The 15,025-nt window shown below is 44.6% G+C and overlaps 1 protein-coding gene across 4 annotated transcripts; it reads right to left on the reverse strand.

Annotated features, from left to right (window-relative positions):
• Position 1: 1 nt before the first annotated feature.
• ANKZF1 (ankyrin repeat and zinc finger peptidyl tRNA hydrolase 1) lies at positions 2-15,013 on the reverse strand. Of its 4 annotated transcripts, none has more exons than XM_077933988.1 (16): positions 14,899-15,013; positions 12,778-12,895; positions 12,001-12,098; positions 9,981-10,083; positions 9,218-9,402; positions 8,369-8,484; positions 7,290-7,437; positions 6,473-6,695; positions 6,047-6,145; positions 5,491-5,637; positions 4,159-4,257; positions 3,683-3,935; positions 2,917-3,028; positions 2,058-2,225; positions 997-1,067; positions 2-905 (listed from the first exon to the last, which is right to left on the reverse strand). In XM_077933988.1, the coding sequence occupies exons 2-16, from the start codon at positions 12,890-12,892 to the stop codon at positions 785-787; spliced, it is 2,058 nt and encodes a 685-aa protein (XP_077790114.1). In that variant the 5' UTR covers positions 12,893-12,895; positions 14,899-15,013; the 3' UTR covers positions 2-784. The 4 variants fall into 4 exon arrangements, with proteins under 4 accessions (XP_077790114.1, XP_077790112.1, XP_077790110.1 ...); XM_077933986.1 differs by having other exon boundaries at positions 4,159-4,260; XM_077933984.1 differs by having other exon boundaries at positions 5,491-5,646.
• Between the last annotated feature and the right edge of the window lie 12 nt (positions 15,014-15,025).

A 15,025-nucleotide genomic window follows, 5' to 3' on the forward strand; every position in this document is an offset into this window, starting at 1 on the left:
CCACAGTTCTGCATTGTAGTTTATTCATTCACAATACTTTGAGAGGCTGGGGCAGGGGAAGAGAAAGGTATGGAGAAAGGCAAATAAGAATGGCTCCAGTTGGAAGCTGCCCAAACAATGCAATGAAAATAGTGGTGGTGGCCATCCAAGGGGTGGCAGAGATTGATGACATGGCACAATACCCCCAACCTCTATGCAACATTAGAAGGGAGAAATTCTCTGCACCACCTTAAAAAGGACATTTGTTGTATCTTGACTCATAAGCCTTCTTCTATAACTTGTTTTGCAGTAACTTTTAGAGACATAGTCAGGGCTAGAGATAGCAGCTGGTCCATGTTACTGTAGCTATTATTTTATTTGAGGAAATAACTGATCAAATAGTTCTTTTCCTGGAAAAAAATTCTCATGAGGATTCTGTTAACATTGGTATACTTGGAGCTAGCAAAGAAACCAGTGTCTCACCCTCTTCTCTCCAGTCTCTAAAAGGAACCTGTACTCCTTTCCTCATGGAAAGCAGTCTTCCAATGCCTCCTCCAACCCCATTTCCCATACATAAAATCCTGCTTCTAGTGTAAAATGGAAGAAAAAGACCTTTTAGAGGTGTCATTTCTCAGCCAGTAAGGTACCAGCTGCCCAGGTTAGCCGCCTCTGGAGTACACAGAAGCAGCGAATATGTTTTTGCTGCACTTCCTCATCTAAGTGACAGCAGTCATAGACTAGATTTTTTATTTCCATTCAGATTCTAGGAAGTAGATCATTAAGGCCCAAATTTTAAAAATCCTAGCTAGGACAGGGCAGCATTTGCTTGTCGATGAGTTCGCAGACAGTTCGTGGAGCAGAAGGAGAAGTCAAGGTAATGGAAGGGAATGCGGCCCAGTAGCGACTCTCCACATAGCCAACAGCGCCTATAGATACCAAAGAGACAGCATGAGCTTGGGATCATTGTAGTTGGAGGTCATGCCAAAAAGGAACACACCACTCACTCACCCACCTTACCTGGTATTGGTAAGAGTTGCACTGGAGTCTTTTAGTTGGGAAGCAAGTCTCCTCTCAGCTGCCAATGCACGCTAAGAAGCAATACACACATACTATTAGGAATAACATCAAAGAACTGTCCCCCAGGGTCTATAGGGAGAAGTGTCTTCATCCCATTGTACAAAATCCTATGTAAAACAAGCAGTTCACTTAGGAGGATGTGCAAGGATGTTCCAGAGCTGGGTCAAACTATAAAAGCAATCTGCTTGTATGTCACATACCAAGTCCAGAGTCAGCCATGTTCCTTTTGTTCAAGGGAGCTTGTGGAAACTAAAAACTAAACAGATTTCACCAGAGATCTTCCTAACAGGAGGGCGTAAGTATTTTAGTAAAATGCAGCAGAAATGCCCTATGATATTTAAGTCCATCAGAATAACACACACGGTTTACAGAGCAGGAACAGACTGGTTCAGAGCAGCAGGTTCCAAATTCCTTTCTCAAGGTAACTTTGGCTGCATAGCAAAGACTCAGGAAGTAGGACAGATCTGTGAGTTATTCTCTATCTCAGGAGGCCTTTCTTAAATATAGGTCATGTCCATGGAAAAGACAGAGATGCCTACCTAGATTCAGGACATATCCCAGCATGACAACATTAAGTAGATCTTCAAGATCCTCATTACATTCTAAAACAAAAAACCCATTCTGCTTGTCTTGCACAGATGGGTTCAGAAATGGCAACAAAAACACTCCAAAGTGGCCGATGTTGCCTGGTTCAGGAAAAACAGTATAATAAGTCTTATCAAGTGTCTTTCTCAGGAGATGCTAGAACTAGAAGGATATCCACACCAACAGGGATGACCCAATATAACCAACTGTCAGGATAAGGAAAGGAAACAGCAAAATCTTTTCTTTACATGAAACCACAGCTTCTCTCAGACAACATTGGTCAAGCGAGCTCTTTGTGATCAGCACAGCAGATGATGCCATGTATCATATCAGGAAACTTGTAGCACCAGAAGTGATGCCATCATCTGTTAAGTCGCCTTTTCTTCCTTTTAGTCACCTGAGTCTTAGGCTCTTACCTTCTCACGATCACTCAGCAGGGCAAAGCACTGTTTCTCATGCTCTTCTTGCTCAAGCAGCTGCTGTGCCTCTCGTTTCTCTTTCTCACGCTGCTTCCGCTGGGCCTTTTGTGCTTGGCGGCGTTCTGCCTGTCTGGCTTCCATTTCTGCCGTCAGGGGTCCAGGCACCTGCAATTACACAGTAGATGTGGATCCAGCAGAAAAGGGCCCGGGCCCGGCAGCAAGTAGCCAGAAGAGATCCTGAAAGGGGCTCGAGTCTCCCTTTGATCTGTGTATGTTGCTGCCCTACTACATCTCTGGATGCAAAATCCCTAGACACCATCAAAATTCATTTCCTTCCCATCTCTGCTCACTCCAATAGCATATTTAGAGCTGGGAGATTTAAACAAACACACACAAAAATCCTTCATACGCATACCCAAATGTATCTTCCACTTAGATTAATGCCTGCTTGAGCGAGCATTTGATTAAGAGAAATCCAGGATGCCTTTTGCACTGAGTGTGAGATTCCAGAGAGATATGCAAAGGATGGGTACGGGTGGCAGGGTCTAAAAGAGCCCCCCACCCCAAATAGTTAAGTTACGTGGGAATTAGTGGAAGGAAGACAAAAAGGACTCTGGAATTCTTCTTATCAAGCCTTCCCTTCTTAAACTGCAAGCTGTGCAACTCAAAAACTGTCCAAGGTCAGCAACATACAAGAACAGATAAGGAGTCTTCTGTGGGCAGCTGGCTTGGCCCAGGATTATCAACTTGCACTTGCCTTCTATTTATTCACAAGTGTAAGCGTCCACATTAGACACTTTCCAATTCTTCATACATGCATCCAGAGCATTCTACATACATACATGCATCCACCCACCTGGGCCCGGTCGTAATCATATTTCTCAGGCTGTTCACCCCTGAACCTTCGGAATTCATTACGAGTTTGTTTATTGGCAGAAACACAGTATGGAGGCTGTTCCTGTCTGTCCCTGGGGAGGAAACACAATGTAACTTTAGGTCCAGATCTGTGACCTACATCACAGTTAGGCTGCCATACGTCCAGATTTCCCCAGACATTACTGGGATTTCAAAGGGGGAATGGACGTCCGGGGGGAATTTCCAGAAGGCAGCGCTTTGTCCTGGATCTTAGGAAAGTCAATCAAAAATTCACTTTTTGGGGGGCTTTTGGGGTGCTCTGGTTGTTATTTTTGGAAATATGGCAACCCTAACCACTGTAGAAGATGACACTGCTGGGAAATGGAAGCAGCATGTGCCACATCATTTTTGTTGCTTCTACGACTGGTTACTGGAAGTGAGAGAGAAGCCCAAACCATCCCAGACTATGAACAGATTTGAAATTTGTCCCAGAGAGTGGAATGTCCTCCAGCTTCCTATGCTTGCATAGGTACTTGGACAAAGTGGCCCTCAAGTGCTCTGGCCCTTTGAGAACAACTAATTCTCAATACCCCTGAAAGACCTGGGCTCAGACTTAATGTGTAACTGAGTCAAGGACAGCTGACACTCAAGAGGAGCAGCTTGAATTTCATGGGGTCAGCAGGTTGACTCAAAGAGCAGAAGTGCAACTCAAGAACCAAGTCTTAGGACTCTAGGCATCAATATAGTCTTCTCAAGCTGGGCATTACCTAAGGGATGGGTCAGCCCCCATCTCCAACAGCAGCCGCACAACTGTACTCCTTCCAGCTGCTGCCGCCACATGCAAAAGGGTCCAGCCACTCTCATCCAGGGGTGAGTTGAGCAATTGCTGCGGGGTGATACCATTGCAGTCATCTGCTTTATCTGCTGTGCTATTATCTCTCCCCAGAAGATGCTGTAGTGCCTTCAGGTCTCCCATCTTACAAGCTGTGAACAAGGCATCTTGTAACGATGTGCTAAGACCTAGAGGAAGGAAGGAAGAGTCTCACATTAACCATGAAATATCCATGTTACCTATAAGGGTAAACAGAATGTCAAGTCTTGGATCTGCCACTCCCTTAACCAGCACAGGCTTCCAACCTACAATAATGGCCCAAATGGCAAGTTGTTGTAGAACCCCTTATTATAAAACGGAGTGGGGAAGTGCAGATCTTGCTGATGCTCACACAACCACCCCAAAACTCACCATCATATTTCAGACAATTCTGGGTCTTGGGTGACTCCTCTGTTCTGGGCAACAAAGCCTTGGGCTCTTTCACACCTCCTGAAGTCTCCGTGGAGGACTCTGCTTCAAAAGAAAGAACACACAAGGTGTTGTTTCCTGTCCAATTCATTTTAGACTATCGGTACCATTCTGATCCCTGTCTAGTGAGCACTGTAACTTTGTCTAGTATGACCCAGAAATGCATGAATGATGGATTCAGATGAACTAACCAGCATGCAGGACCCATGTTCTTAAACGCCCACCCCTCTCTCCCAACTTGCTCCAAGTGTCACTAACATCATGGCCAATAGGATGCAGCATGAGGAGAGCAATCCCAGAGAACCATCACAGATTTGTGGTGCTGATACTGTTCCACACAAACAGAAAGACAGGAGAACTGCGGTTCCCTTTTTCTGCTTGGGAACAGCTGATCATGAGGTAAAGACAAATCATTTCTATCCCTCAATGACACTGCTCTGACTCCAAAGCTGCAGCAGCAGCTCCTGCTTTTAACCTTAAGACTAGAGATGGATGCAGTCCAACCTATAACATTGAGATGATGAAGATTTAGAAGGGGTAATTTAGAAGGGTGGTTTAAGACAGCCTTCATTTGCGCTCTCTTAAATCTTTGGAACCATCTCAGCTGACACTGACTTCCCTGGGTCTGCGGTGGCTCCTCTTCAGCCACACAAGTCATCCCATGAAAGGCAGGTAGTATAATGAAATCCAGCACACCTATCAGATTTCACTTTAAAGCCCCAGTCCTCATGAGTAAAGAAAGCAGAACAAAGATGTGAAAGCACTGCCTCCCAGAAAGTAGAAGAGGGTGGACTCTCTTGCGGCAAGTACAAAACTGATTTCCCCATAATGCAATGCCCCCTCCACCCCACCTCTGTCTACAGGAATCCTATGTGTTCTATTTTATCATGTTGATTGCCATTCTTCTATTGCACATTTTTAACCTAGAACAGATTACCATTTCTGCAAATGCTGAATGCAGTTTGTCCCAGGGGTTTGCTTTAATGGAATATCCAATGCTTGCACAACTTTCTTCTCAAACGGACTGTATTTCAGTTTCTGGGTTGTAGCTTCTGACTTTCTGTGAACTAAGGTCCCTCTAGATTATGGCCCAGGGCCCATCATGGCTTTCTTATCCTGGGAGCCTGCATCTTGATAGGAAGCAGCTGCCAAGGACACCAAACTGTGGGGCTCTGGTCAGTGTCTCTCAAGGCAGGCAAATAATTTAGCCATTCTAGAAAGAGAAGGCACCCACTATCTGTACCTAATAATAGGTCCATTACCTCAGCCACCTACCCATCAGTGTTTTTTGTTTCTTCCTTCTCTTCTTGCGATTTAATTTTGGTTCCACTTCAAATTCTCGGAGTTCCAGTGTACTCAGTGTCTGCTCCACCAACTCAAGCTGCTGGAAACTTTCCTCTTCCTCCTCCTCCTCTGGCTTTGCTGCAGAGATTGTAAGAAAACAGTATCATGGTTAAGCCTTTCCTTCTCAGCTTCTGATGAACAAAGTAGGGATCGTTCAATGAACTTGAGGATTGGGGTATGGAAGGTGATCCAAATCAGCCTATCAGTTCTCCCTCAGCTGAACTGCAGCCACTGTTAGATCACATCCTACACATTAGCAGCCACCATCATGATTTCAGCATTTTTCTGCCCTCAACCCTCTTTCAGGAACTCTCCATAAAGCCATTTCCCAGTGGAGGCAGAATCCCCTGCTTTACTGCTTTCAACAGCCCATAGTAGTCTTTCCACCCAATAACCTAGGTGATTATGATGGTAAAAAGTGAACAAAACATCTGCAGTGGATGAAGGATTGCTACAAGGGCAAGGATGGCAAAGCTCTCCAACTCACTAGTGTCTTGACTCTGTGAAGATGCTTCATCCAAAGGGAGGACCTTTTTCCAGCTCTTCCGAGGGGAGGAAATCAAATCTGCCACTGCTGTGTCTTTGCCTGCCAAAAGGATCAGAATGGTGTTTTCTAGGATGGAAATCCTCTTGGTTCCATACCCTCCACTCCCACTCCTAATGGCAGATTTCTAGATAGACAATTCACAGTGGCCCAATTCCAGCAAGAGCAAAGGAGCTAAAAGAAGCAAACAAGGCCAGAATAGAGATATGGGAGGAAAATGACACACGCACTCCAATACTCCACCCCATCCCTGGGCCTCCACATCTCTAGACGAAAACCAAGATTGTAGTCAGAAACAGTATACACAAAGACTTTGGAGCATCATTTCAAGTACTTGGGTGGGGATCGGGGACTAAAAGCTGTGCTCACCATACACTTGCAGACTGCTCAGAACCCCATGCACCCGTTGCACCTCGTGGAAGGTGGCTCTCCGGGTGCTGAAAGGAATGCCCCGGATACGGGGATCATCTCGCTGAAGAGGGCCATTTTTGCTGCCAAAAAACCGAGCTCGGTTGGTGCGAGGGGCACGAAGGAAGATACACTCTGCTCCTTGCAAATGCCCTGTCCAGCTGGCCAACAACTCCTGAATATCCTGCAGGAAAAGACAAGTATAACAGGTAGGCCCATCGCTGTCGCCTTTAGTGCAGCCGAAGAAGCCACAATGAAGGCTGAGTTCCATAGGGTCTGAATGTAACCATTGGTTACCTATTTCCAAGAGATCCTCAGTGCCATTTATATATAAAATACATCATTTCAAATGAGAGAATGCAGAAACAGTCTGAATGGTATGGAAGAGCTTCATTTCTCAATATGGAATCTGCAGCAAGAATACTTAGAGATACCCAGTGCAATGCCTTCCAGATGTGGTTGGACTCCCATCAGCCCCAGCCAACAGGGACAATGGTCAAGGATGATGGGACTCATTGTTGGACTGCATCTGGAAGACACCACATTGACTGCCCTGGTCTGCATCATTAGGACTAGAGCGGTCTAGCCTCCTATCACTGTTTTGCTGCACAGACTACTGACAAGAACTGGCACAGACTTGCAGTAAAAGTCAACTGCATCTTTCCTTTGTGAAGGCAGAACAGCTGTGACAATCTTACTCAAACAGCAAAGCTCTCAAATAGCTGTCACCTTTCCATTTTGTAGGTTCACCCTTGGTTCTACTATGGTCCGCACTCACCTTGAGCAAGGCAGCCTCATTGTAGCGCCGCAGTGTGGCCCCAGCTGATTTTGGCATAGACCCTTGAGCATCTCTCACTCCTTGCGCTGTCCCTCGGCGAGCTCGCACTGTATACCGATGGAACGTCTTATGCTCCAGCACCTCATTTCTGGGAAGAAAGTGACGGTAAGCCTACAGCAAAGACCGACATCCAGAATAATCATCTTAGCATGATTGTCTTCACTAGGAACCAAGTCTAGCCAAAATGGACTCAGGTTTTATCCACACCAGAATATGGAACCTGAGGCCTTCTAGATGTTGCTGGACTCCAACCACCACTGGTCCCAACTAGAATGGCCAATGGTCAGGGATGATCTGTAGCCTGACACTATCCGGAGGACCACAGGTTGTAGGCAATATTGAGATGGATGGATCAGATGTCTTCGTTCGTGTTAGGCTGAAGTGGCTTAGGAAAGGATGAAGACCTTTTATCTCACATCCTCAAGCTCACAAAATGGGCTGCTTGATATTGCATGCATCCATGAAGACCTCAAGTTTCTCCAGGGAGGAGGTGCTGGTGAGTCAGTATTGAGTGGAGACTGTTTTTGCACACACACATTATGTGGTTGTTCTTGGCTGAATTTGCTTTGCCTCATCATGATTATGCTTTGCGTCCACTTCTAGCCTTCCTGCCTACTGATAAACTCCTTGAATCCAGGGGATGGAGAACCTGTGGCCCTGAAGATGATGTCGGACTACATCTCCAACATCCACCTGGGCATTGGTCATGTTGGCTGGAGATGATGGGAGTTGGAATCCAACATCAGGAGGGCCAAAGGTTCCTCATCTGATTTGCACCTTGAATGGGGTCCAGCAGATTACAGATATAAAGCACTCTACATTCCCCACCCACCCAATCTCTCTCTTCATGAACTTCCAGGAAACTGCTTAGTGGAGACCATGAGATGAGCATTAACACTGGCCTGGAAGCACATGTGGGATCGTGGTTTATCAGCCTTCTGACACAGTCACACTCTTAAGGCAGCTGTTACAGCTCGCAAGTTGACCCGCATGACAGACATCCCCCTCTGCGTTCTTACCCCTTAAAGACAGCTCCTGCAAAGTGTCCCCCGCCAGCCATTAGGATCACCCAGGAGGTTCCTGAGCTCTGTCTCTGAAGGGACGCCACTAGCTCTTCAGGCTCCTCCACACTGCCCTGGATGGACAAAAGACCTCTTCAGTTAGCGAGAGGTTACTGAGCAATGAGAGCAGCTTTCAGCCTGGCTGTTAAATAGGGATGGGCAGGTTGTTAGCTGGTCCCAAACAGACAAAAGGATTTCAAGGGATGTTCCCTTCCCACAGAAGTTTTGGAAGTGGGGGAAATGCTTCTTTCATCCTGCAGAAATTCAGGTTTCTTCTAGGAAAGCATCAGGTACAAAACAGAAGGCATAGCTGTCAACGTTTCCCTTTTTTAAAGGGAAATTCCCTTATTCTGAATAGGATTCCTCGCAAGAAAAGGGAAAAGTTGACAGCTATGAGAAAGAATAATATCAGGAAAGCAAAATGGGCCAGTTTGATGTTAAAAATTAATGGGCAAGGAAAAGTCAGTCAGGTGACTAGAGGAACTGTGCAGGACTCAAGAGAGAAACCCACACATTTATGGCAGCAAGCCAACACAGGACCAACTGGCTGAAATTATAATACCTGCTTGGGAGGAAGAGTTTGCAATTAAAGCAAGAACATAGGTGGGAAAATTAAGACCAACCACTTTTATGCCTATTGCAACAGACACTAGACTTCCTTTAAAACCTGGCCACAGCATTATCCTCTTGGTGTGTGTGTGTTCGTGATAGGCATTTATCATTTGGTGAGAGACAGCTGGTAACTAAAACAATAAGGGACCAAAAGCCAGAAAAGGAATGAGGTCCAGTAGGCTCTTTGTGACATGCCTTCATAGTGTTTAGCACACAGCGATAGACTGAGATGAGCTGGCCTTGGGCATTTCTGAACAGAACCCGCTGGGAGCGTTGACATGGAGAGGGGCTCCGATGGATGCCTTCACTGTTGGGTGGTTCAGATTCATTGTCCAAGTCAGAGTCACTGGAATCCGACCCAGAGATGCTGGAGACATCACCTGTGGACCAAGGTAGTAACAGAAAAGAAAATCACACAGTCAAGAAGGAAGTGCATCATGTAACGGATTCCAGAAATCCTATTTCTGGAATTTTATATCTGGAACTCCTGCCCACGAGGCAGAAAGACAGAGCATTCTCATGCAAAGAAGACAATTTGGACTGGTAAAGCTGGAAAATTCTCTACTTAAGAGAGCTCAGGACCACAGCAGGGAGGAAATATATGTGTGGATCTAGACGACTGAGCTCCTTTGGACATACATTTGACTAATGGAGTATGTTGTCATAGCTAGAGTCAAACCAAAGGGGTCATTATAGTAATGAACTGGGAAATGAACTAGCATCCCATGCTGGATGAGATTGAGTCTAAGGCACCCATCTGAGACTTATTCTACCCAGTCTGTTAATGAATGGCTGTGAAGCTGGATGCTTGGAATCTTTGTTAAGGCAAAATGGAGCTCATTAGGACCATCAGAGCTCTTGAGTAGTATTCATAGAATAATAAATTTTAGAGTTGAAAGGGACACCAAGGGTCAATGGAGGATTCTCAGCTATTGAACCCATATTGTGTGCCTCTCACCTGCTTGAGTCTTTGCCTCAAATTCTTCAGCTGTGAGCATGCGGTGACCCAGGAGCCGCTGCTTTAGGTTGAAGCGATGCCAATCTAGTCGATAATGCTCAGTCTGAACAGGAAAAGAAAGGGATAGTGGGAGAGCCAACAAAGGCCACAGTAGTAACTGGTTCAGTGTTCGGCATCTATATCTCAGGCTACATAGGGCAGGCAAAAGCACCTCTTTGCAATGATCCTGAAATACTGAGTGCTTAGTTAAGGACATAAAACAGTATCTGGGTCAGTCCAATATGGAAGTTGCACATCTGTTATTACTATGAATCTAGGGACTACAATTCCCATCATAAAAAATCCTATTTTTGTTGTGATTTGGGGGACTTGAAGTCTTAGGAACATAAGAGCAGTCCTGATAAATTGGACCAAAGGTTCATCTTAGTCCAGCATTCTGCTCTCATAGTGGCTAATTAGATACCTATGGGAAGCCTGCAAACAGGACCTGAGCACAACAACACTCTCCCCACTTGTGATTCTCAGCAATTGGTATTCAGACATATTGCCTCCAATAGTAGAGGCAGAACATAGCCATTAAGACTGGGTGCCATTGATAGCCTTATTCTCTATTACAGGGGTGGGGATTCTTCAAACCATGGGTCTAATTGGATCCACGACGCTGTTTTCTTCAACATGCCCACTTCCAAACCTCACTTCATATGTGACATGAGATTTGGGGCAGGTAAGCAGATGCTTACAAAAGAACAATTGGGAGCTTAAAGTGAGTGCTTGATTGTCCCTTTGCAAGCAAGGCTTGCTGACAGTCCTGAGCAGCACTGTTAATGAGCATCTTTGAAGGCATACTTTGACTGACAGCGAACCTTAAAAAAGCCTTGCAGCAAGTCCCTTTGAAGTCCTTTGCGAGTGCAATTTGAATCCAAACTGCACCTGCAAACAGACAACAAAGAAGCTTGCTACCACAGATTAGCTGCCTAGCAGTTACAGCTTGGTTAAAGAAATTGGCCTGGGGAGGATGGAGGAATTAAGGATCTGGCCTGCAGACTGGATCCAGTTCCCCACCCCTGAGTTTGTCTAATCCTCTTTAAGGCCAACCATGTTTGTGGCCCTCACTACATCCCAGGAGAAAAAATAGCATAGTTTTAACTATATGAAAAAGTCCTTCCTTTTGCCTGCTCTAAATCTTCCATCAATCAGCTTTATTAGATGACTCAGAGTTCTAATATTACTTTTTTAATTTATATTTTTATACTTTGACGTTCAAAAAAGCAAAAATGCCAAAAGAGGGGGGAGAAAGAATGTGTTATATCAATGAGAAACAATTTTATGTACAAAATTATCTATCCCTTTTTCATTCAGTACTGAATAAACAAGGGCCATCTCTTGATAAAACAATGTTGCAAGCTGTTACTTATAGCTTCCCTTTTATATATTAACTGTGGGAGTAATTCAACACTGGTTGTTCTGTCAGTGCAAACATTTCAGCTTTGAAGTCCCAACAACCAGCTGATAAATGGGACTTCCGAGTGCAGTGCATGGGATCAAACTACACAAAACTTTGAAGCCCTGATGATCAACTGATTGTTGGAACTTTAAAGCACTATATCACCAGTCATTGTGAGGTGATTGAAAGGAGAGGTGGCTCCACCCACCTGTCAAATTTCACCAGTGCAGAGGGTAGGGTAGGTTAATTGGGGGGGGGGGGGTTATTGGGTTGTTTTTGTTTTAATTATGTATGTTGTGTTTTTATATTGTGATTTTATCCTGTGAACCGTCCTGAGACCTGCAGGTATAGGGCAGTATACAAATTTAATAAATAATAATATTAGTAGTAGTAGTAGTAGCAGCAGCAGCAGTAGTAATAATAATAGAGATAAGGATCTGGCCCACTGGCCATATCCAGATTCATGCCGTTGATCTACTGGATACTGCATTTCATCTGAGGACAAAAGACAAATGGACTTTTGCACCATCCTATTCCCAGAGATAGCATTGTTCAAAATCATTCAGCAACACCCACCTGCTCCTCTCTATTGTCAAAGGCTTTTGAGCAGGCAGAGCAGTACATCCTGTCTGACACCTCTAAGATCCTACTAGGTCGATCTGCTCCCTTAGTCACTGTAGTGAACAGAATGAAAATGAACACAGTTACTGGCACAAATACAGTTATGTATGAAGGAATGTAAATCTTTATTTAACACAACTCAAATGTATAACACCTCAGCGAATTCTGAGGGGCTTAAGAATGTGAAAATCCTGATACAGAAGGCTGCATATCTTAAACATTAGAATGAAAACCAAAAAAAGGAATTGAGAAATATTGTGTGTGAGAGAGTATCACTAACACCTCAATAGGAAGAATCCTGGATGGAATACACAAACAGCCCCAGTATTTAGCTTAAACATAACTGGTTTTAACTAATTGACAAAGATGCAAAATTACTAAAGCGGCACACTGATGATGTCATAAAGTGACACACTAACAAACACAAAAGGAAACCATGGTTTCTCATTACATGAATAAGCCACAGAAAGCCTACAGCTTCCTCTTTTTGTGGTCATGAGGATAAAATCAGAAGCATTTGATTCCTATTTTAAACTAAAAGTTTTCCAAGATGTTTGAGCTTCGGGAATTGTTGCTTGGTTACCAAGAACAAGCCAAGATCAAACTGTGGTTTCAAATCCTTATGTGTTTTCACCAACTGTAGTTTTAAACTCATGAGTCATGAACTCTGCAAACCTGGTGAACCCTTGGCCAGAACCCTTTTCCAGATATATGGCCCTTTAAAAGCAGTACCTGGAATGGCCACCGATGTGACATCTCCTGATGATTCAGTTACAAGGCAAAGTCCATTCATTAAAGCTCCATTCTGAGCTGCATCAAACACAGACAAGGTCTCAGCAGGCTGCATGATCTGAGGGAGAAAGAGAGAAAATCAGCAAGGTTTTTTGGAAAGGGACCCTTCACTCCTACGGTTAACAACACATCCAGCTGTTATATCTGTATAACCAATAAGGAGTTATGAAAAATCTCCTTTGTCCTCAAGGGACAAATGCAAAAAACAGCCCCCACCCCCCAGGGCTGGATTTCTGTGTCTGTAACACACAGAAAGTATAATTTTTACAATAGGTGCAGCTTTCTCCTATTTCTCCTATTGACAATGAAGTTGTTCATTCTCCTTTCCATGGGCAGCAATTCTTAGGGGGACATATTATTCCAAGCCTATACCAGATATGACAAACAGTGGTACTTTGGGTTAAGTACTTAATTCGTTCCAGAGGTCCGTTCTTAACCTCAAGCAACACTTTAGCTAATGGTGCCTCCCGCTGCTGCCACGCTGCCGGAGCACGATTTCTGTTCTCATCCTGAAGCAAAGTTCTTAACCCAAGGTACTATTTCTGGGTTAGCGGAGTCTGTAACCTGAAGCGTATGTAACCTGAAGCGTATGTAACCCGAGGTACCACTGTATAGGCTAAAGGCTTCTATTCCTTATTATAAATACATGGTAGGGCAGCAAGCGGGTTGTTTTGTAAACAGCTTTGAGGGTGTGTGTGTGTGTGTGTGTGTGTGTGTGTCTGTTTTAGCAACCAAGCAATGAATACATTTTATGAAATAAATAAATAAAACAAAACAAGCACAACCCTAAATCTGCCCGTTTTAGGTCAAGTCAATTATTCTTGGAGACACCTTTTCCCCTCAGATTCATGAAAGTGCACCTGCATACATGGTTACCTGTGAAGAACATTTTGTGGATATTGTCACTGAAGTCCCTTCTAAATCAGGGCTAAATTCTATTACTGTATTGAGGCCCTACTCCTTTCATATTTTAATATCTTTTGGCCCTGGTACAACACTGAAATAAGAAGTTGCTGGGGCAGAAATAATTCTATTTTACAACAGCATAAGATACTAAGCTCTGGGATCAGATGACCAGCACACGGATGCTCTCAAACTTTCTGTGTCCCAACTAGTGTCCAAAAGATCCAAAATCTCTTGGTGCCTCTATGATATGTCTCAATTTCCTAGTGGTGCTTGCAACAGATATTATTACAGTATTAAAAGTCTTTAACGGTTAGTCAAGAGCTGGAAAGAGTTAGTCTGAAAAGCTGTGTGTCTCGAGAATTGTGCAGTAGTTCACTCACAACTGTACTGAGGTGCAACTGTGCATTAAAAATAATGACCAGGTCAAGGAAGGTCAGAAAATGAAGGATACGTCAGCTGTTTCAGACTTACTGATAAGAAGTCATTCACCCCACCAAAGGTGAAGGTGGGGCAGAAAGGTCACCCAACCAGTTGTGCAGGCTACATACACAGTCCCAGGGTCAAGTATAAGAAGATAATATCATTTGTCTACAGCAACATAACAACAGAGCAAGAGACGGGGAAAACTTCTCACAAGTCATAATCGAGACACAGAAACCACAGGACAAAACAGGCTAGCTATTATTATTTTAATTACTTAAGGCTAGCTATTGAGTCATAAGGATTACACTTGCACAAGAAGCAAAGGAGGAAAAGGCCAGTGCGGGTGGGGGCCGACATGTGTCAAAAAAATCAATCGCCTGAATCTACTGGTCTTTAACTGGTGGATCTGGACCTGCAAGTGAGCAGGTCCAGGGTACAGTATTTGTCAGGGTATTTCCCCCCTCGGGGAAAAAATAAAATCCTTTGACATGCTATTAAAGTATTCCAATAATTCTTTGAGATAAGTACAGTATTAGTCCTGAGAGCAGAGCCACCATTCACTGCCAGGGGTTCATATGACGGGGTGAACCATTGTTCAGGCGCCGTGGCAGCTGCCACGTTCAGCAGGGCTGGTGGAGAAATGCAGCGGGGAAGAGGCCAAGAGAGGTAAGCCGCGCCACCCCGAGCGTTTCAGGAGGCCCCGGGGATGCTGTCGGAACAGGGGGCTCTTACCACTCTCCGGGCTGGAAAGCACACGAGGCGCCCCTGCTTGTCTGGCTGCGGACCTTCGCCCTCTGGTACACGTCACTTCCGTTTGTCACGGACCCCGCCCTCTCCCGTCGGAGACAATCCTTTCCCC

This window comes from Podarcis muralis, chromosome 1 (assembly GCF_964188315.1).
Source record: "Podarcis muralis chromosome 1, rPodMur119.hap1.1, whole genome shotgun sequence".
Taxonomy (NCBI): domain Eukaryota; kingdom Metazoa; phylum Chordata; class Lepidosauria; order Squamata; family Lacertidae; genus Podarcis; species Podarcis muralis.